Below are 21,701 nucleotides of genomic sequence, written 5' to 3' on the forward strand. Positions count from 1 at the left end.
ACTGTAAAAAAATTCATTTATATAATACTCTGATTTAAAAACTCAGAACACTCTTATTTGGAATGTTAATGCAATAAAATAAAATGCTTGAAATTAGGAGTAATTTCCATTTGGCTTAAGTGGTTTTTTTTAAGTAAAAATCCCACAAGGGCTAGATTTATCAGATATATTTATAAGTCAAACTGCTTTTTTAAAGGTAGGTTTTCATCAAATGCATTTAATAAACACCTACTATATGCAAAGAAATATTGTGTGTACATATTTTGTTGTCAGTATGATTTTTAACTACCTCTGTACATCATATAAACTAAACACACACAGTATCAGAAAGTAATACAATACTGTCTTTTACAGAGTATTCTGCAAATCAAGCTCCTCCACTTTCTTCTCAGATTTCCGAGGTGGCCCGCATCTCTGTCAATGTCTGTGCATCCTGATCTTTTTCACTAGGTCCAGAATAACAGACTCATTTTATTTCTCCTTCCAGATAAACAACCAGCTGCCTCAGTGCCATTTGGAGCAATGGCGCACCCTGGTGGCCCAAACAAGCCAATGACTCTCCCCCTTCATTTGAATTTGGTCTCATAATTTTTGAAACTGAGCAACTATCAATAATTAGCATAAGAACATCAATCATATTATAGAATCAGTTGAAAAACACTTTGTGAATGAACAGAATAAACAGAAAGGCATAGACAATTTTAACACTTAGTCGTTCTTACTTTTAAGGGCCAAGTGGCCCCCAGACAGTATTCCAAAATTGTATACATACACCCATGGGCTGTAAAAGACACATATGGCATTTTTGAGTTTGTGGAACACGTTCCACTGCATTCAAGTCAGGCTATGTCTCTCAAAGGAAAGAGACTTTGAGCAAGTTTAATCTCTGTGCCTTAGTTATCCCATCTGTCAAATGGGATACTAGCAGCAGACAGCGTTTAGTCTTGTGAGAATTAAGCAGGTTATTAAAATGATGCCTGGGGCAGAGCGGGCACTTCTGTGACTTGCTGCTGTATGACTTGTCTCAGGTTACAGACACACCTACCACCTGCACAATCACCATTTTTCTGTATCTGCATCCTGGATTCTTGGAATTTCTGTGACTTGGTGTGCCTCAAATCGAATATCCAAGAGTCTATAGAGAATGAACTGTTTTGAGAAACATCGTGTTTATAGAATCCCACATCTAAGTCTATGGAGTGGAATTAAACACCAAAGGCCCTCACTTCCTACCCACAGTTCACCCTCCTGAATATTTTAACTGGAAATATCTCTAGCAGGGTAAGAAGGAGCAGTTTAATCTCCTCAAGGTCACTTTCCAAAGAAGCAAGGGGAATATTTTGAACCCTTCTGCAAACGTGCAGTACAATTTCCCCATCTCACAAATATCCAAGAAATGAGCTGTAATTAATTTAGGTGCCTTGAGGCTGAATTAGCCACCCACTGGGTTCTTGGGTAAGAAAGCTATTTCAGGTGAAAAGACAAATCTCTTTAAGTATAAAGAAGGGAAGGTAGAAGATTTAGAACTTTAAAGGAAAGGAGTCCCAAGACGACAGTAAATCATTAATAACAGCCATGCAATTCATTCAGAAGAAATGGATTACTGGCTTCAGGATCAAATGGTGTAAACCTTAATAATCATATAAGCAGCTCCAATGTTAAGACTATCTTTTTCTTCCATGTCTTCTTATTAAGCCCCTTTTACATTCTAAAACCTGCCCATCCCGTGAGAATACAGCCTGCAAGCTGGGAAGCGTATTCCGCTCACCGTGGACCATCCAGAACCACAGAGTTCTCAGCTGCACTGCTGGAACCCCCGACGCCTGGCCCATGGGGCTGACCTGGTCTCTGACTGCAGCGCCAGGGCAGGTGCTGCCAATTCGTCTACTTGTGAGAAAATCCTAAGTGGCTCAAGTCAATCTTTTCAAAATAAAGAACGTTCTGTAAAAGCCCACGGTAGGAAAATAGATGTTTCATAATTTTAGAGTTGCACTAACGATGATGTTGTTCTTGAGGTTTGGCTGTGTGTTCTCAAATGCTGGCTAGAGCCTCCACGGGAAACATGATTAGCACGTCCCCGCACCCCGCCTGGGGGCCTCCCTGTAACCCGCTCTGCTCAGAGCCTAGACTTAGGGATTTCCAAACCATGACGCATGTCTAGAAATTCAGTAACTTCACTTTCTTGAATAGAGCCAAGGTGAATTCACCCAACTCCCATCTATAGTAAAATGAGGTTTATGCGGTCTTAATAAGCATATATTAAAATACATATATATATCTAAAAGCAAATATTAATTTGTTCCTTTAATGCTGTTCCCTTAGATTTCCATGTCGTTCATTGGAATGAAACACATGATTTGGGAAATTCAAACAATCTCCTGCTTACAAGGACAATTTCATTTATTAATGGCCTATAATTAAGAAGAAATTGTTAGCTAAACAATTAGTTGATTTGTCTGAAGAGTAAGAGGGAGTAGGTGGTTCATTCATTTGCTAAGTGTTCTTAGCTTTGACCTACTTTTCACTTATTCAGAATGTTTTCTAGATTTGCCGGAGTTTTTGGACCTCCTCAAATGAGGAAAGCCAACGTATTTGTTATTTTCTTTAGGAGAAAGAGCAGGCTAATGTCTACAACAGAACATTACGTCATAAGTCAAATTTTTATTTCCACTCTACCACCTGACCTTAAGGAAGGTGTTTAACCTCCTCGCTTTGAAGCTCCCAACCTCTGTAAAATGCGGATGTTAAGAGTTGGCATCCACATTCGGGTTAATGGCATCATGACTGAGGGACCTGGTACAACTTCCTTAAAGAGAAGACACTTTATATTGATGTAATTCTTCCCTGAAACACAGAACATTGGACAACTTTTTGCATAAAAGACTTAGGATGTTTTTTGGAAGATGACTATCTTTTTTATGATTATTAAGAGACTCTGTGACCAAACAGCACCTTTGGCACAAAGGCCTCGTTGTCGCATGTGGTTAACTACAAACAAGAGATGAGCAGAAAGCTCTCAGTGAGGATTCTTCTGCTCAGTAAGCTCCGCTTTTACAGGGACACTAAAGAAACACTCTGTAACACAGGCAACAGCCTCCGGCCGCCGCAGCCTAGCCCTGAGCTCACCTGACTGGACTGTCAACGGCTAACCAGGCATTAGGCTGAGCTGCTTAGGACAAGATGCGGATTTAACAGAACTGAGTTAAAGCGTTCTGAGTGCGGTATACAAGCAAAAGAAAAAAAATCATTCGTTCAAAACAATACAAAGTGAGTGGTCCTGAGTGTAAGGCAGTCACTGGACAGGCGGTCAACCCAGGAACCTGAAGCGGAAGCGAGGTGGGAAACGAGACGGAGGACACTCCAGGGGCAACTGCGAACTGCACAGCCGAGGGGCCCGCACCACAGTGTCACAAAAACGCCGTGTCCATGTTGGAAATGAGTATTATTAGGAACCAGACATCAGTGGCTCAAGCTGAATCTTGCTCTGTCTAATTCTTACCAAGTCACAGGCTGCGTTAAACCCAGTTTAGCGCTACGTATTTTCAGACAGTAAACTTTTATCTACAAAACAGAAATACTCGTTCTTATCTCCTTGGCCTTACGGGTTGCACAAGACTTTTTAAGTCGTTATCTGCTCATAACGACCACCACCATCACCTCAAACATGACTTAAATTGGATCTGAGCGGACATCCGCACACCTAGACCCAGGAACCTAACGACCCAGTGCGCGCGATTCACCTTCGGGCTCGCGGATTCTCCTCCCGGCCGCCGACCTCCGGAGCACGCTCCGTCCCGAGTTGAAGAGGCTGGCCAGCTAGTCCAGGGGGCTGCCCAGAGGCCTGGAGTTCGGGGGGCTGCAGGGCACCGGGGAGGGGGCGCCGGGATGGGCCTTCCTGTGGTCGGCCCAGGCCGCCTTCCCAGGTGAGTAGGGGATCTTGGAGAAGGGACTGCAGGGCACCCCCGCCTGGGCCAAGTCCAGCTTTGGGGGGCCCTTGGGTGGGTCTGCGGGGGCCCCGGGTCTCCCCACGCCGGGCTCGGGCACCAAGGTGAAGTGTGCGGGCGGCCGCGGGGCGGCGGGGGACACGGGCCGGTCGCTGTCCCCCTTGGGGTTCTTGGGGTGCTGAGGGGACAGGGGGCTGGCGCCCTCGGGCTGCACGGGGTACTTGAGGTTGGTCTCCAGGACCGGCAGCTTTTTCACCTCCAGGGGCGTCAAGGGCGACTCGTCGGACGCGGGGGAGCAGGTGACCGGTGTGGGGGGGAACACGAGGAGCGGGGGCCGGTGCGGCAGCAGGTTGGGGAAGGGCGCGGGGATGTCGCACGCGTCCCTGCCGGGCCCAGGCGCGGGGCTGCCGGCGTCGCCGTCCTCCGGGAGGAAGGGGCCGCGAGCCTCGCGCGGCAGAGGCGGCGACGCGGACGCCGCAGAGGCGCCCACCCCGCGGCCGCCGGGGTCGTCGGGGGGCGCCAGGTACTTCATCTCCTCGTACACGGCCTCGGCCTGCTTGGGGCTGCCGGCGCGGCCCAGCATCTCGATGTACACGGGCTCGGGCTCGGGCTCGCGCGCGGGGGGCGCGGGGACCCCCCGGGCGCGCTGCGGGCCGGACCCTCCGCATCGCGCGCCCCCGGCCCCGGCCGCGCCCTGCCGCGCGCCCGCGATCTCCTCCGAGGAGCCGCTGAGCTTGGTGTGCGGGCTCCTCTTGGGCTTCCGGGGCGGAATCTTCTTCATGGCGCTGTAGTCATCGCTGTGCGGCCGCGGCCGGGCGAGGCCTGCGCGAGGGACAGAGAGGGTGGCTGTGCGAGGCGGCCCGGCTGGCGGAGCCGCCGGGACCCCCGACCCCGAGGACCCGGCCTGCGCCCCTCCACCCTCAGGGGCCCAGGTCTCCCCACACGGCCCGCCGCTGCCAAGAGGAGAGCGAGATTTGATCGTGCAGCTGCAGGACAACCCCCAGGGGGGACCCAAGCAGGCCCAGGAAGGCCAGCCGCGGGCGAGGGAGGGGCCGCGCTGCTGCTGGCACCTGCTGGCACCTGCGCTCGGGCCTGCCGCAGGTTAGAACTAAGTGACCACTGGCTGCCCCATCCTCACGATTTCAGAGACGAGGAAATGGAAGCCTAGGGAGGACAAGCAGCGCAGCGAGTTGGCCCCGGTGGGTGCCTCCTGCGGAGACGCCTCGGCCGATCATTCAGACTGAAGCGAACACAGCCAACACAGACGCCGACAGCTACGTGCGTGGACAGACCAGTTTTCCAAAAAGGACCTTGTTAAAATTATGCCAAGGGCGAGTTTCACCACTAACTAATATATTTGAATCCTAACAGCTTTAACAGGGAAGTGAAGAGGCTAATATTAAAGAACTTAAGTGAGAACTTAAGTTGAAAAAAGGGAAAGTATTTAAGAAAACAAATGAGCATAATATTATTAGTATGAACTAACTTTCAAAGAGGCAGAAGGACTATTTAAATATGACTCAAAACATTTATTCATGTTTAAGTTAAAAAATTCTAAAAGACTTCTCTTTCTCATTTATTTACTATAAATTATGGAAGATTTTATTAAATCTAATTTCTCTGGACACTGAGATGCTAATTTTAGAAAATTACTGAAATATCAAAACTTCTCAAAAATCTTTAACTACTTTACAAATTTGGTCTTTTGTGAATCTGTAGGAATTCTTGATATAAATAAGTACGTCTAACTGTGCTGCGTTCCTGAGTGATTCAGGGCAGCTGGAGTTTTCTCTCATGATGACTGCACATGTGATGGGAGTCCCATCTCCACTTCTGGGGTGACAACTCCACTCTGAGGGTTAACAAGAAAGGCTTTGGAATCAGATAGACTTGGATTCACGTCCCACTACGGCTGTTTTTTTATGCTATAATTCTAGGCATGCCTTTAGCTGGTATTTATTGAGACACATTAGTGAATATACAGAAAGTGTGCCCCGCCTTCCTCTGCTCCACTGGGAGGTGTGTCAGACAATAAAAAAGAAGTAAAGAGAACAAATGAGCAAATACTATAGCATGTTAGGGTGCGCTATGAAGTGGGAACCATTGGCCATAAAGGGTCACAGAATTGTGTGTTTGTGTGTGTTTGCAGGGATGGCACTGGTGCAAATTACAATTTAAAAAGAGGTCTTGATCAAATCTCTCCAGGCTTCAGTGCAGTCATGCATAACGGGGTGATATCAGTGACTCTCTCAGAGGTAAAACAGACACTGCATGTCAGGGCTGAGCTCAGATGCTGACACCCTGCAAGCATGGAACAAACGGCAGCCCTCCAAGTGAGAATGGAAAAGGACACAGTTCATTTTCTAACTCAGGGGACATCTTTGAATGCCAGTATATTCAGGGTTTCCCCCAAAGCAGCCAACTTTTAAGAGCACAGAATACCCAAACTGCACATTCTGTCACAGAAGAGCATTACCCCAGGCTTTCAACGTGCTAACACACAGCCACTCGTAAGCTTCTTCCAGAAAGCCAGTGAACCAGACACAATTGTAATGTTGCTATTACAGGGTCATGGAGACCAGGGGAGTCTTGAAGAGACTGTTAGCAGAAGCGTGACCCTCAGGAAAGCTCTTGGTGAGGTTTAAAGGAAAGTGAGGAAGACACTGGGTCCTGAAGGAAACATAAGCCTTTTTACACCTTTGTGGAAAGTTTAGCAACACTGTCACCTGCAGTAAAGTGGGAACTGGATGACACCCCTGTGGACCTGGATGATGTAAGTAGGGAGGTTTTTAGGGTGTAAAAGCGGCCCCCTAGATTCTCCCAGCTGCCTACAGAAAAACAGATAATCTAAAGAAAGAACTATTAACTATAAAGGAGTTTGGACTTTCTGAGTTTGAAAATAAAATTGTTTCTCACTGCCAGGCCATCCAGATAGCAAAAAGCTCTGAAGTTAAGAAATGATTTGTAAGCAGAGAATAAATCTCGGGCATTTTCAGGGAAACACGATCTAAAGATGAAGCCAAGGTGACTATAAACCCCTTTATTAAGACCTCAGAAAGATTTAAGGTGGCGCTTCACTGGACCCTTTCAAAGTAACAAAACCACAGGACTTCTAAGAATATCAAGAGTATTGCCCCACAGAAACCTTGCAGGTAAAAAAAAAAAAACCAAAATAAAACAAACAAAAAAAGAAACAAAAAAAAACATAGAGAAGAGATTATCTTAAAAAGATTTGTGGATGTAGCTTTTGACTAATGAAGTGGATTATAAATTGATTCATAGGAAACTCACAAAGCTTTTAAAGGAATTGTATCAGCTATGCCTTGAAAAGGGTAGAGTTAATACAAAATAAAGAGGCTACGGTGCTTTAAAATTTTATGAGCAGCAGTCAAGCTGAGAAAACTACCAGCACCAAACAGGAGTCACCTCTTGTGGGTGAGGAAATAATATCCAAAGGCAAGCCAAGATTCCAGAGCATGGCCCTAACTGCTATGGAAAACACTTCCTAGACACTGGGACTACATCCTAATCAAGGCACAAACAAAAAGTAGTGTAGAGAACAGGTAACTTGTCTTCAGAGAGTTAGGGACAGTACTGGGGGAGCCTCCACCTAAGGGGCTTTACCTGAGCAGCCAGGATACCTGGATCTGATTTCAATGGTGTGATCTGGGCCCTGGACTGACTTGATGTGATGATGGACTGAGGCTCTGGGGGACGGGTGGCGTGAGTGCCTCTTATATTTAGGTGGGATGTGAATTGTTTTGTCCAGAGGATGGACTGAGACTGTCTGTATTTTCTGAAAACCACAGTATGTTCCCAGTCCTACCAAGGGGTAGAATCTATTTCACTTTTTAAAGCCTATATGTGCCTTTGAAACTGCCTGGTGGATGGAAGTGGTGGAAGAGATGCCGCCTGACTTCCAAGGCTGGTTCATAAGGGATAATACAGTTCCTGCCTGGGGCATTCTCCTTTCTGGCGCATGTGCCTTTGACTCACTGATTCTCCTTAGAAAAAGTCCAGCTGCCCTGAAGCTGCCAGGCTGCTCAAACCAAGTGGAGGAGCCACCTAGACATAGAAATGGCCCAGGAGTCCCAGTCCCCAGATGTCTAGGACACCAGAGATGCAAGTGACTGGCTTTCAGGCAATTCCAGCCACCACCTGCAGCTTCATGGAGGACCTTGAGTGACAGCCACTCAGATGAGCTCACTAGACACCCAGAACCTAAGACAATAATAAAATGATGACATTTTATCTAGATATCTAAGTCTGGAGGCTGTGTTAAGCAACAATGGATAGCTGATATGATATTCCCTCAAGGCAAGCTTTAGATGCAGAGAAAAGTTTTTTTTTGTATTAAATGATTATAAATGAAAGTAGCATGGCTTGTCAGGAAGTGGTTGAGAAACAGACTCTCTAGAATCTGACTGCCTGGGTCCAAAGCTTGGGCGTGTGACATGGGACAGGACACACACTGCTCCCTGACTCAACATCCTCATCTGGAGAGGGATGACAGTCTCTCTCCATCAGGTAGTTCTAGGGAGTGAAGACACTCAGCATAGTGCTTGGCACAGATTAGACACTTAGCAAGTGTCAGCTGTCACCACCATCATCATGTTATTACCACAGAACCGGAAATTAATCACGAGTTCTGCAGAGCGTGGTCTGGGGTCCCTCGGTATCGGGTCACCTGGGGTGCCTAACAGAGTGTGGGTAGCGCACTTCCTGGAATACCCCATGACTGCCGAGCTGCAGTGTCTGGGCTGGGACCTGGAGCGCTTCCTTCTGCATCAGCCAGAATGAGACCACCACAGTCAGAGAATCAGAGCCTAATTTGGCTTCATGGCTGTTCCTGTGTGCCTGCGTGTGCGTGTGTGCGTGTGCATGCGTGTGTCCACACAAGCCCTGGATAACTGTTCACTTGCAAGTATGCACTTAAGGGCTCTTCAAAATGAATTCACATGAAGAGTTTTCTTAACAATTTGTCTGAGTCCTAAGACTCACGGGCAAAGCATTTGGGACGAGTTGATGATGTCAGTGAGATGGGGTCAGGTGGATATTTCATGGTCACAGACCACCTTTAGGCAAGTCTTACTGTCCTGACAGTAACTTCAGGGACAAATGCCACATTCTCAGCCCTCTCATTATTTCTTAAACTTGACTCTTACCGGAGTTACTGTGTGTTGACTTGTGTCATTTTTAAGTTCTGTTAGGAGATAAAAATTTTCTTGTACAAAATACTTCCCCTTTGAATTTTTTGCCAAGGCGTGTCAGTGACTTTGTAACAAGACACGAGTTATCGGGGCCCCTTCTCACTCAGACTGAGATGTCTGCATATTAAATATGTGAGAAAAAAGAAAAGAGAAGCTTGTATATCAAGAAAATATTCATACAGCTCCATTTCCCGCAAAACACAGTTTATATACGTAAGTACAAGAATGGGTTAGCTGTGTGGCTTAATTTGGAAATACTGTTAGCTTCCTTTTTTTTTTTTACTGTCTTGTTTATATATTTATTCTAGAATAGCATTTGGACCACAGTAGGCACTTAATAAATACTCATTAAGAACAAATAAATAAATGTTAGAGAAATATATTTCTTGTACTGCTTTCATGAAAATAGAATTCGCTTCTCATCAATCAAAACGAGCACAGTTTGGCAAGATCCAAAGTGTAACCCTTCATGTTTGCTGACTTATTTTTCACAGAAGCCCCTTTATATTTTCATCTAACACCTGAAATATGACAAAAATGAGGTTCTCCTTGAACGCTGCCCTGAGAGCGTGTCACTGGATGTAACAGGAGAACGTGACTGTCTGTTTCACAATCTGTCCATTCAACACGTATGAATTCAGTGTATTCCACGAGCCTGGCCTCTCTCCGAGGGCCTTGGAGACCAGGGGGAAGAAAAATGGCCACACAGATTATGACAGAAGCGGAGTGACAGCATGGAGAAGAGAGCGCCAAGGAGCACAGGGAGGCTGCACAGCGATGAAAAAATATGGATTCCTCCTCTGATGTTATGTGTAAGGGCTGGGCTACTGGAGCGTGAAGGAGGGTGAGTGAGGAGGTCACGTGGCCAGGGTTCAATGTTGGAGCCCAAGAGAAACCTGACCATCCAGTCATCGCCGTGCTGGGGAGAAGGCCAGCACGCTGGATTTAAAGACTCGACTTTCTAGAAAAGCTCCCAGCTCAGAGCTCCCTGTCAAAGAAAAAGTGAAGTGGGGACCCTGGTCTTCCTTTCCTTGTCTCCGTTTGCAAAGAGCAACCCCAGACTTTTAAAAATCAGACTTTCAAATAGTTGGCTCCAGCTTGTTAATAGTTTGCAAACAAGTGTTAAAATTTACCAGCCCATAAAACTGGTTCCAGCTTTTCAGGCGCAAAGATAGTGAAAAAAACCCAAGCCCACTGGCCCGCCTTGCTTTACGACTCCGTGTTTATTGGATGAAAACCTGAGAGAGAGGCGCGTGTGGAGGGATGGACTGCAATGCACCCTGACCACGGGCTCCTCCAAGACTCTTGGCCTTCATTCTCCGCGGATCTCTTTTCACCTGACAACCTTCTGAATGGATGAGCAGTTTTACTTGTGAAGGAAAAGGTCTTGAACTCTACTGGTGGTTCTTGTTCTTGTGAGGAGTGTTCACAGAGCATTTTTATCAATGAACAGATTTCCTCCCTAACTTTTGCAGAAGAAGGATAATTGTGGGACCTGTTACTAGGCGCAGGAAAAAAACCCCAAAAACTCAGCATTGCCCTGGTGATAGAAATAAGAATTTGAAATCAGTGCTGTCTGCTAGAACCTTCTGGCAGGATGGGAAGTTCCACACCTGCAGCTGTTGAGTACTTGGAACTAAGGACTGAGGCACTAAATTTTAAATTTTATTTAATTTTAACTATTTTAAATTTAAATGGCACAAGTGGTTAGTTGCGACTTTCTGGACACCTTCAGCATGAAGGTGGGAACAGAGCCACTGCTGACGACCTGTTTATTGAAATCCAGGGCACTGCTGATCTGAATTTAAGTCTGATTCCGAAGCTACAAAAACTAGCCGGCGCACCTGCTCCATCCCATCAATCAGGTGAATTTTTTATCCTTAAAGGCCCATTTAAAGCACATGCCCAAAGGCAGGAGTTCGCCCGCAGCCGCAGACAAATGCAGCAGATGCTGAAGAAGGAACCAACAGCAGCCTCCGAGGTGTGACATCCCCTGGGGCGGGGCTGGGCGGGGCTGGGCGGGGAGACACCCAGAGCATCTCAGAGCCGCATGGGAGCTGAAATGAGGTTCTGAGAACCTGCAATTTATACAGAAGTCTTGCAAGTCTAGTGGTCACATAACGCATTGTAAACAGCAGCCTTAGGAGCTCCGCGCCTTCTCGCAGTAGCTGGAGTCTCAGCGTTCCACACCTGTGGCCTTTCTTGCTTCCTCTTTGTAACCATTTCCCCCCCCCCGTCATTTGCTTTTATATAGATTTTTATCTCCTGTGGTTCTGGAGTGACTTTTTTAAACTGAGGGGTTGTTTTGTTTTGTTTTGGGGCTGCACATGAGAGAACTCAACTTTATACTCAATATTTTCTCTCCTTTCACACTTATGTGACACACTGGCACCTGAATTTCTCCGAAATCTCAACTCTAGGACAGGTGAACATTCCCTGTGCACACAAACTGAAAGCAATTTTAGACTTCCTGGGTATTTTGAGGCCTCATTATCCAAACCTAGGGTTTATTTGGTGTTCAGGTTTGGGTGGCCTCCATCTTCCATACGGTGCAACTTTCGATCTTTTTTTCGTATTTTTTTTTCCACTTCTCATGCCGTCTTGAGTCTTTATTTCACATTTTCCCATCTCATCAGGCTTAGCCTTTGAGATGTGGTCTTCCTTCCCCAATATGCCCCCCAGTCTCCTGTTTCTCCCCATCTTTTTGAGATCTGCACTGTAAATCCACTGCACTGGTCTGCAAGTACTACTGGTGGAAACGGGACCAGCCTGCTTTCTCAGGGAGTGTGCACGACCCGCGTGGACTCCGGGTCCCTCCTGGTTTGTGGAGTCCGTTGGGAGAACGGGAGAAAGGCGTGTTTCTGTGGACAGCCCTCGCTTTCTGCCCAAGCTGCCATCGCTATGCACCTGAAGACTGTCCTCCAGACGATTTCTCTAACGTCATGTTCCCCTTTTGTCATTGTCCTTGTTACCAGCGATGCTAAAATGCACACACTTGTACTCTTCTCCCCAAAGAGATGAATTTTTTCTACCTCTCCACCTAAGCATTACCATAAGACTTTCTGAATGATTCTGGTTTGAGGCTCCTCATTCAATGCTGAAGTTGGGATAAGAGTTAAAGAAATGATACATAAGTAGCTTTCCCCTAAGAGGCTTAGAGATTTGAATAAATATTATTTATATTTAATGATTAAAGGGCCCCTGGCAAGCTGACAATGGATTTAATTTTATTAAAAATATATTAGGGCAACATGACTGCCATGGGCACTCCAAGGCTGGAAGAAAGTCAAGCATCTGCGACTGAGTGGGGTGGGCTCCTCTCTGCGGGGGGGGGGAGGGCGGACCCCTCCCTCCGAGGGTGGACCCCTCTCTCCCTCCCTCCCTCCCTCCCGAAGCTAACCTTCACCTGCCGAGTCGCTGGCTGCAGCCCACAGGCAGGCGCTCACAGCCTCATAGGAGGCGCTCAGCCGCGTGGTGGGGTCCCTCTTTGGCTTGGGCGGAGGCTGTTTCCGTGGTGACGGGAGGCCACAGCTGTCATCGAGGCCGAACACCGAGTGCAGAGATGGAGACCGGGTGGACGCGCCAGCCAGGGACTGGACCAGACTGTCCACCACCATGGGGACGGGAATGGAGCTGCAGTGGAAGTGCCTGGGTCCACCCTTGTCTTCAGCTCTGGAGGAGGGTAGGAAGCAGACACACACGGCCCCACCAGAGAGACCCAGATGCATTATTCAGACGGTAACAATGAACCAGTTCAAGCAGACATAATCAAGGCTTTTTGGTAAAGAGCTTCCTGCAGTGGCTGGAGGATGCCTGCTGGTCACGGCACACGGGGGAAAGCCTCCCGCCCTTCCAGCCCCACTTCAGGATAAATACGCCCGCAGGACGCTCATCATGAGCACTTAGAAAACATCTCACACAAGCGCAGACGTCTCAAGGAGGGCCACGTGTGCTCTCAGGCATGGGCTGAAGGAATTGTTCACACTCTGATTATTAAGCAAATCAAAATGCCAGGATTTTGATCTGAATGATAATTTCTGGGAAATCCATCTTAATAGAGAGCTACTAACGCATCAGATACTGGAGGCCGGCACTGCTTCCCCTTGCAGAGGTGGACACACTTTACTTCAGACTATCAGAGACTCACCTTCTCCCTGTCTCTCTTTTCCTTGCCACCTAAATTCCATCAGCAGTTATTTAATTATGTGCAGAATTATTATTTCTCTTCTATTACTCCATCTGGCTGCCCCGTGCCCAGGGAGCTGCGGGTGTTCAGTAAATAAATAGGCAGATGCTTCTTCACTTAATTTTGTATCGGGCAAATGAATACATAATGAAAGTGAGAAATTGGGGTGGCTGGTTAGCTCCAGCAGAGAAGATAATAAATATTATTCTGGAAGTCATATAAAATTAATAGTTATCTGGTTTAAAAAAATTCCTCTGGCTTCACATGTCAATGTGATCATGTGCCAAGGAGATGCCAATGTGCTCTTTTACATGCAGTCTCTGAGCGTTTGTTTTTGTAATTACATCTCTGTGCAGCAGGGCACCACCAGGGCTGGGATCCACTGCGAGGCCAAGTCAGACGCCCGTGTAGAAAATGAACTAGCTGAAGATGAAAGCGTGTCACTCAGTGGATAATTTGTTTTCCCTGTAATGTTTAATTACAGTTTTCTGTACAAAGGGAATTTTTTCAGTATTTAATCACTGAGATGTTTGAAGCTAATTAGTGAGAGACATCACCATTTCCGCTTTAATAAAAAATCCTTTGACACAGGCGGTCAAGGCGAAGGGGAACCATTTTCTGGGAGAAACCACTAGACTTTACCAAGTTCCTGGGGAAAAACAAACATCTCTCTGACAGCAAATTAGGGCAGAAAGCACCCAGGTCCTTGGCCTCCTGGGGAGGGCTGTAAATCATGGGTGTCACAGAGAGGCAAGAGCGCTGAAGTGGAGAGGGGCCTGGTGGGCCCCACGTGTCTATTCCAATCTCAGCATCCGTGAACTTCAAAATAACACCTTCCCCAAAGTGCTCCTCCTTGGCAAAGATGTGAGCCTCTCCCTAGGGAAACGCAGCGCATGCCACTGTTGCCTGATTTCACTGCGCTCACGGTTTTGGCGTGGCGTCTCCACTCCGGGGAACTTCAGATTTTCAGAAGTTCCTGTGAGTCAGCCTTATATCCATGACACTTGCATAAAGATGGAGAACCCAGCTGTACATTTTCGCTAAGACAGAAATATTAGATGCCTTAAAACTGTGCTTGAGATGGTAAGAGAGGCAAGCATTGTAGGGGAATCAGTTATTTTATGTGATTAACTAGCACACAGAGCATCTATTTCACGGAAGGAAGGCCCAGGAAAAGCATCCTTTCAGATGTCAGGGGGTCTCACCTAACACACCGTGATTGCACACAGGCCTGTTCCTCTCAGTGCCAGCACATCTGACGAACTCTAGGCCAAGGGCCAGTTCCTTCGGCATCTTCCAGCTCCACGGGACCTGCTACAGGGGTGGCTGCAGGCGCACACAGTCTGGCCTTACCTCTTGGCTCCTCCCCCTTGCGTGGTCCTGGCCTCCGCCTTCTCTTCGTGGAAGGTCACGTTCACTTCGCTCCGCAGCCGGTCGTTTTCGCGGGCGATGTCCGAGGCATTCTGAACCACCAGGGCGTCGTAGGTCTTCAGCCCCATGTCCTCTGTGACCTGCAGGAAGCTCCTGATGGACGTGACCTCCTGCTGCGTGATGCTCCTTTTCTGATGCAGATGCCGGCGTGCTAAAAACCCTCTTATAACTTTGGCAAAAGAACACAATCACGGGTCAGACGTGAGAAGCAGAAGCAAGAAACCCAGAGGGACAGCAACAGAAGTCACTGATACATTCACGTCCGGGCAGCTATGAAATAAAGCGTATTGAACCCAGACTAGGACTTGACTGAAACACTCTAATCTTGTGTTAAAAAGAGATACCTAAATTCAGTGATGATAACACTAGAGGCAAAAGTCCTCACCCCGGATGAGATGGTGCAGGTAATGTTATAATAATACCACATTTCTTGTGGTAACACAGGCCGGACATTGACGGACTGCATTCAGATCAGTGGGAACGAACAAAGTCCAAACCCAGAGAATTCTGGGTGGAGCTCCGACCAGACCCTTTGGGGAGGTACTGATCACGCTTTGTTCTGACAGATTCTAACAGAAACGCCTGAGGCTCATGAAGCAGGCTTTGCAGACGCTACACACGTATTACCAGCAAGCCTGTGTGCTGCACCTCAGAAACGGACACACGGTAACTGACTATATACTTCAATTAAAAAAAGACTGTGACTCAACTCCTAGAAAGACTAACACTGCCTTTACGACTCCAGGAAGACATTGTGTAGAAATATGGGGCATCCTTCCTGCTTTCCGGGGAAGCAGGGCCAGAAGGTCATGCACGAACTGAGGGAAACAGGTGAATGAAGACACTCTGAAAGCACTGATATGTCAGTAACAGATGTAAGACTTGAAAATTAAAATCACGCCCACCGCTTAAAGACACTGCCGTGAACTCTAGTCCATCTTGTTGGGCACAAACTCAATGATCATTAACGTTCCGGTGTCTCCATTTTGTGCCCAAAGGAAGAGAAGCTTAGTGAGGCTAAGAAAACAACTCCAGGTGAACACAACCGGCAGAGGCTAGAGGTGGATTCAAATTTCTGTCCTTATGAGACCAAACTCTGCTGACCAGCCATGTAGCTGCAGTCTGTAGCTTTCAGGGAGCAGAGCTCAACAGGGAGGTCGCAGGGGAGCACATTTGGGATCAGTATGAGGAAGAACTTTCTAACAGTGAGCACAGGTTGTAAATGCATCAAGCATCTCCTGGGAAAGAGAGTCAGCTCTCAGCCCCTGGGCACACTCAAGAAGCAGGATGGCCCCTGCTCAGGGATGCCGTGACAGGTGCAGGGCGAGGAATTCCAGTTCGGGCCACTTGATGCTAGGATGCATCCCTTCTAAGTTTCTAACGGTGGAAGGAGTTGTTTGGATTAAGGGAAGAGCTATAGCTGCAGGGAAAACCAACACATGTAGCAAAGACACTTCATTCACATCTGGAGGGGACATCCCTGTAAAACGTTAAGTGCTTTCAAATATTCCCTGGCTACAGGATGGCAACTGCGCGCGTATCTGCATGTCTAGGATATTCAGACGCCTTTCCTTGAGCGGGATGTGGAAAGTTGGATACAACTTTCTATACTTTTGTCTTCAGAGGCAAATAATAAGCAGACATCTAAAACGCACAAGGCTTTTTTTTTTCTTCAGACGGCAATACTAAATGTTTAGTTCCTTCGAAATGCGGTTGTATCAACTGTGAAAACAGCCGTGCTGAACTAATCTAAGAGAGAAAATAATTAAACAGTAAAAGGTACCATCAGACTTTCAGGAATATAAAATGCGGAATAAAATGCAGAAGTGTTAACCAGGTGACAGGCACACCGAGGGAGAGAACTCAAATTGGCCTGCTCACTTGCTCATTCTTGTTACATTAAAAAGACAAACTGAGACACTGACTTTCGGAAAATGAGAGTGAGGGTACATTCAAGACGTTTAATCTCTTGGAATAAAGGGAAGATTAACATGGACCCGCCAGGCTTCTGACTTCCAACTACAGCCAGACCTTCACTGGCTCCATGTTTACCCAGGAATCCACTGTCCTGCGTCTGACTTGGTTTTCCCACACTTCATGCTCCCAGTCATCAAAAAGCCTTTAAAGTTGTTATACCAGTTGCTAAAAGGTGGTATCTTTTATAAGAGATAATACAGATACATTTGCCACAAATAGATAATTGATACTTGTTCTTTCTGACAATTTCACGGAGGATGGAGTGAATGCGTTACAGTCAGAGGGGAACTTCTGTTAGGAATAATTTGAAGTTGAAATGATTAAATTTAAGATGGAAAGTTACAGCTGTCTTCCACCCAATATTTACAAAGAAAAAATGAGAACTCTAGAAAAACTGGAAATGACTCCAGATGATATAAATTCTGAGGAAATTTCATACTAGCCCCAAGTACTGAAGCAACGGCTCCAAGAAATGTAAAAATAAAAATCAATAATTAACGCTTTGCATTGAAGAGCCTGTAATTTAAAAAAAAATGCTTTGATAGCCATTATTTCATTGATGCAATGGTAAGTTACGGTTTTTATCTTGATGCCATTTTTTTCAAAAAGCATTCTCGATTTTTATCATTAGAGGTGAAGATGGAACCAGAGGCCTGCTCACTTCCTGTCATTCAGGTCCGTAGGGCACAGCAATTTAATATTTGTAACCCACTACGAGAGAAATCTCTGGTGGGCACCCCGAGGGAAGACAGGGCACATACACATCCTTCACGCAGGAGGATTTCCAGGGGAATCTGACACCCGCCCTGTGTGCGTGTGACGCAGGGTCCGGTGGAACTCTCAGCTGACCCCGTGGCCGAGGGGCCGAGCGCTGGCCTTGTGAGCGGTCCCCCTTGCAGCCTGAGCACAGTTATGATTTTTAAAATGTACCCATTTTCGATGGTCACTTGGGTTTCAATAAAAAAAAAATTCTACATGGACGTCCTCAAAGTTAAAATGAAATAGATACTGTCTGCTATCAAAGATAACAGCCCAAACATTATCACCCCTTCACGAAGGAAAAACGAAGGCAAGGATTTTCCCAAGGCACAGCAGAATGACAGCGAGGAGGTCTGGCTGCTTGGGGTGGCAGTCCTCCAACTCGAGCGGACCCGGGAGCCGGCTCTACAGCAGCACCTGAGGGCCACGTGATTTTGCTGTCGGTTGGTTTTCGTTTTTTCGTCACTGTGGGTTGAAAGGCACACTCTTCTTGTCCTGTGCTTCTTGAAGGATCAACAGGCATGAATATTTTTAAGGTGAGGGAAAGGCACATTCGTCTTGTCCTGTGCTTCTTGAAGGATCAACAGGCATGAATATTTTCAAGGTGAGGGATGCATAAATTAAAAGATATGTGTATCCCCTCTTCCAAATCATGACTTAGGTGAAAATTTGATACAGAATTGCAGACGGAATGACCACCAAACAAAGCAGGAGCCGACCCTGCACACTGATTTAGAGAGGCAAATAGCAAACTTAGCCATAAAGCTCCCTAAATTCCTAAATCTATTTATTTGCCTGAACGTAGTGTCTAGCCCTAACCTTAACCCTAACTCCAACCCTAGCTAACCCTAGCTAACCCCAGGGTTAGGGACGGATGGACACAGTGCTGGGTCAGGGTCCACTATAACGCAGGCATCACAAGCATTTAAACTCGGGGGTGCACTAAATGATTTTGTATTTCACACCTTAACAAAGTTCTGAAACGTTAGTGTGGAGTTGTTACCTTTCTGGCAGGTGATAATTTTTCTCTGCAGCTGCAGGCACAAGTCATTTAGCTGGTTGGCATGCCAGTGTTTCAGAAACACTTTGCGAACTCCGATCTAAAATGCAAACAGCAGGAAAACATTTAACAGCATGAAGATGGGGAAATAATCAGGCAAGAGAATCTTCCAGAAGAAGATTAGAAGAAACAAACCTAACAAATTAATTCCAGTACATCATCCTTATTTTTTTAACACGATTACATTTAGTTAAAATCCCAAAGGGTTTGTTCTAATAAGTATGTTTGCTGTGCGTACATGGTCACTAATGGTTGCAAATACCCAGACACTGCAGTTGTGGTTGTACTGTGTGGTGCAAGAGACAAACACTGGCCCTGACCCTTTGTGGGAAGAGTCAACCGTTCCTGTGAGTGAATTCCCAAACTCCAGGGCTAAACCCCGTCTTGCCTTTCACAATCCCTTTCTTTCTTTGACTCAAAGCAGGGAGGCTGAGACTATGAAAAGGAAACGCGAACACACAAAAAGACCAAAACCAAAACCAACACAACTTAAAGCTGACACACAGAATCGTTGCAGTTGTGTTTTCCACTACACCGTGTATATTATACATTAGAAGCTTATGCAACTGCAACTAAGAAGCTCAGCATAGAGGTGGAAAGCCTCAACAGTCGCCCCTGAGCAGTCGGCCCCCAAATGCCTGCATACCCGGGGGCTGTACGATGAATATTCTCATGTAGGATTTTAAAAAGGGAATTTCAGCGTGTACCAAATCACTTTTTACTAAAAGCTCCGCATCTAGGTAAGCCTGTCCAAACGTGTTATTGATAAGGACAGCTGCCAAAGAAAATTCTCAAAAACATGTGACAGCAAGCCACATCTGTGCATCGTGAAAATAGGTTTCTTGTGCGTCACGTGCATTTTCCAGGAATTCATAGGACCGCAGCAGGCGTGAGGCACGCCCTTCGCAACGATGCTCACAGCCTTTGGGGGGGGGTTGCAGACGCAAGTAACTGCAGGAGAGCTGGGACTGTGACCAAGGGACGCCATGGAAGTCAGACGCGAGGTTCTGTTAGATGAGGAGCAGACACTGTCCGGGCAAACCTCGTGGTGCATTCACAGTCCTCCCCTTGGCGCTCGAGACAAACATCCTGAAAAGTAGAGGAAGACTAGCACGTGTGTCCCCAGGCGTGGGCTGCAGGACAGAGCCATGCCACAGCCTGTGTCAGCATCACAGGGACACATAAAGCGGGCCCGGATGCACACACCGTGAGGTGCCAGGATGGCCCATCGGTCAGACTTGCCTTCAGAGCGCTTGGCCAGAGATGGTTTGTGAGGCTCTTTGTAGGGAAACTGAGTTTACTCCAAACATAGCTTGTCACGCCTCACCCTTCCGTCTAGTTCTCCCCATAGCCATGATCTGCTGTCTTACTGAAACACACTTTTGCATGAGATCGGAATTTTGTGTCCTGGCAGCCAGGCTAGTTGGCTGGATGGACTGAGCGCGCTCTCGACCGCTCTCCTGTTTGGGGGCTGGCTGACCACACGTGCTCCTTCATTTCCTTTTCTTTTAGTCAGTTGAAATCCGAGATAGTCTTTGGAGTGGGCGGCCACAGTGAACTGTTGCTTTTCCCCCATTGTATTGCCGTTCTCTCTTCCTAGTTATTTTCCACAATTCATTTCTTTTTCCTTCCCATCTGCTGACTTCCTTTGGCAGCCAACAGGAAGAACAGTTGGTCCTGTCTGTGTGCACTGCGGAGCAGATCTGAGACAGGCGCTGGGAGGAGGCAGCATGTCATCTTTCTGTTCATTGTCGACTCACTGCAGGAACCCGAATCCCAAAAGCGAAATCCATGCAAACCTGGGTTCCAAAATGAAACTCCAGAAGACTTTTGGGCACCAAAGCTACAGAATGAGGAGAACCAGCAGTGACCACTGGGAGAGCTGATACAGGGCAGGGCACGCCCCGGGGACGAGACCACCGGCATGGAGACAGGAGAACTGGGTTCTAATTCTACCTTCTTCATTCAACAGAGACCCTTGGCAGGAAGACTGTGGGACGGGATGACTAAGATCTCTTCTAGTGGCGTTTCTAACAACCACCCAAAACCCGAAGTGGGTTTACCTTGAGAGTTGTGCTAGATCTGGGGATATGGAAGAGGTCCTCCCTCTCAAATGGCTCCTCGTTTACTGGGGAGGGTCAGCAGTGAGCAGACCCAGCAAGAGCGCCTGCTCGGGGTGATGCCAGAGCCACGCCCACGGGCCCTCGGAGAGGGAGTGCTCACCAGGATGGGCCAGAACTCACTGAGATGCACACTGTCTAAGCTGGTTAGTCTTGAAGACAAACAGGAATTTTCCAGGGTTGGGGGGAGATAAACGTGGGACAGAAAAACTAGGCAAGAAGCAGAAAACAACAAAGTCGCCTGATGCACAGCCGTGTGCAGAGCGATGGGGGAAGAGACTGCAGGTCCGAGTAGGGGCCACATCGTGAAGAATAATCCTGGAAACATGGGGATTTTCCTGCGAACAACATGTACACACTGGAAGATTTAAAGAGGATCCTGTCTACATTTAATAAAAATAATTTTGAAATTGTATTTGAAATTTATAAAGTTCCTGCTGAAATGTGGCTGGAGAATGGGGTGCTGGGCTTGGCCTTATGGGGTGGGACACTGTAACGCAATGAACGACTTAGGTTTGGAAGAGTCTACGGCTGTCGCTAATCCGTTAGCTGACTGCTGTCAACCCTTCACCCACTTCCAGGAGTGGAGCTTTGATACCCATTCCTCTGCCTCCAGACGGGTCTGGATGACCTTCATTTGTATTTCCAGAGCACACTGTAAACGATTCTTTATTTCTCTTATTGTGCCATGCCGTGCATTTGCCATTACACATATATATTTATATCTCCTGAAGATTATGAGGACATATTCTGGAACTTCGTAAGTGGTAGGACTGCGGGGAAGGTGGATTCAGATTAGAAACAGATGATGAGGAATTGCGAAGTCCTGGTATGAGATGAGTCATAGCGACAGATGATCATGTCGTCAAGGAGGGAAATACGGTGCGATGGACAATGAAGGCAGAAGCCAGAGCCTGAGGTCATTCAGCGAGCTGGGGGTGAGTCATGGAAGTCGAGAGGCCACAGACCAAGAGATGGGAGGAAGGAGAGGAAGAACCACAGGAGGCTGGGGAG

General features: G+C 47.1%; 1 protein-coding gene across 1 annotated transcript in view; it reads right to left on the reverse strand.

Annotated features, from left to right (window-relative positions):
• LOC140696223 (unconventional myosin-XVI-like) overlaps positions 1–21,701 on the reverse strand; it is a 211,129-nt gene that overhangs the window by 49,665 nt on the left and 139,763 nt on the right. Inside the window, 4 exon segments of the mRNA XM_072960641.1 lie at positions 3,741–4,766; positions 12,555–12,826; positions 14,694–14,940; positions 18,511–18,607. Coding sequence (XP_072816742.1) covers positions 3,741–4,766; positions 12,555–12,826; positions 14,694–14,940; positions 18,511–18,607 — 1,642 coding nt within the window.

This window comes from Vicugna pacos, chromosome 4 (genome assembly GCF_048564905.1).
Source record: "Vicugna pacos chromosome 4, VicPac4, whole genome shotgun sequence".
Taxonomy (NCBI): domain Eukaryota; kingdom Metazoa; phylum Chordata; class Mammalia; order Artiodactyla; family Camelidae; genus Vicugna; species Vicugna pacos.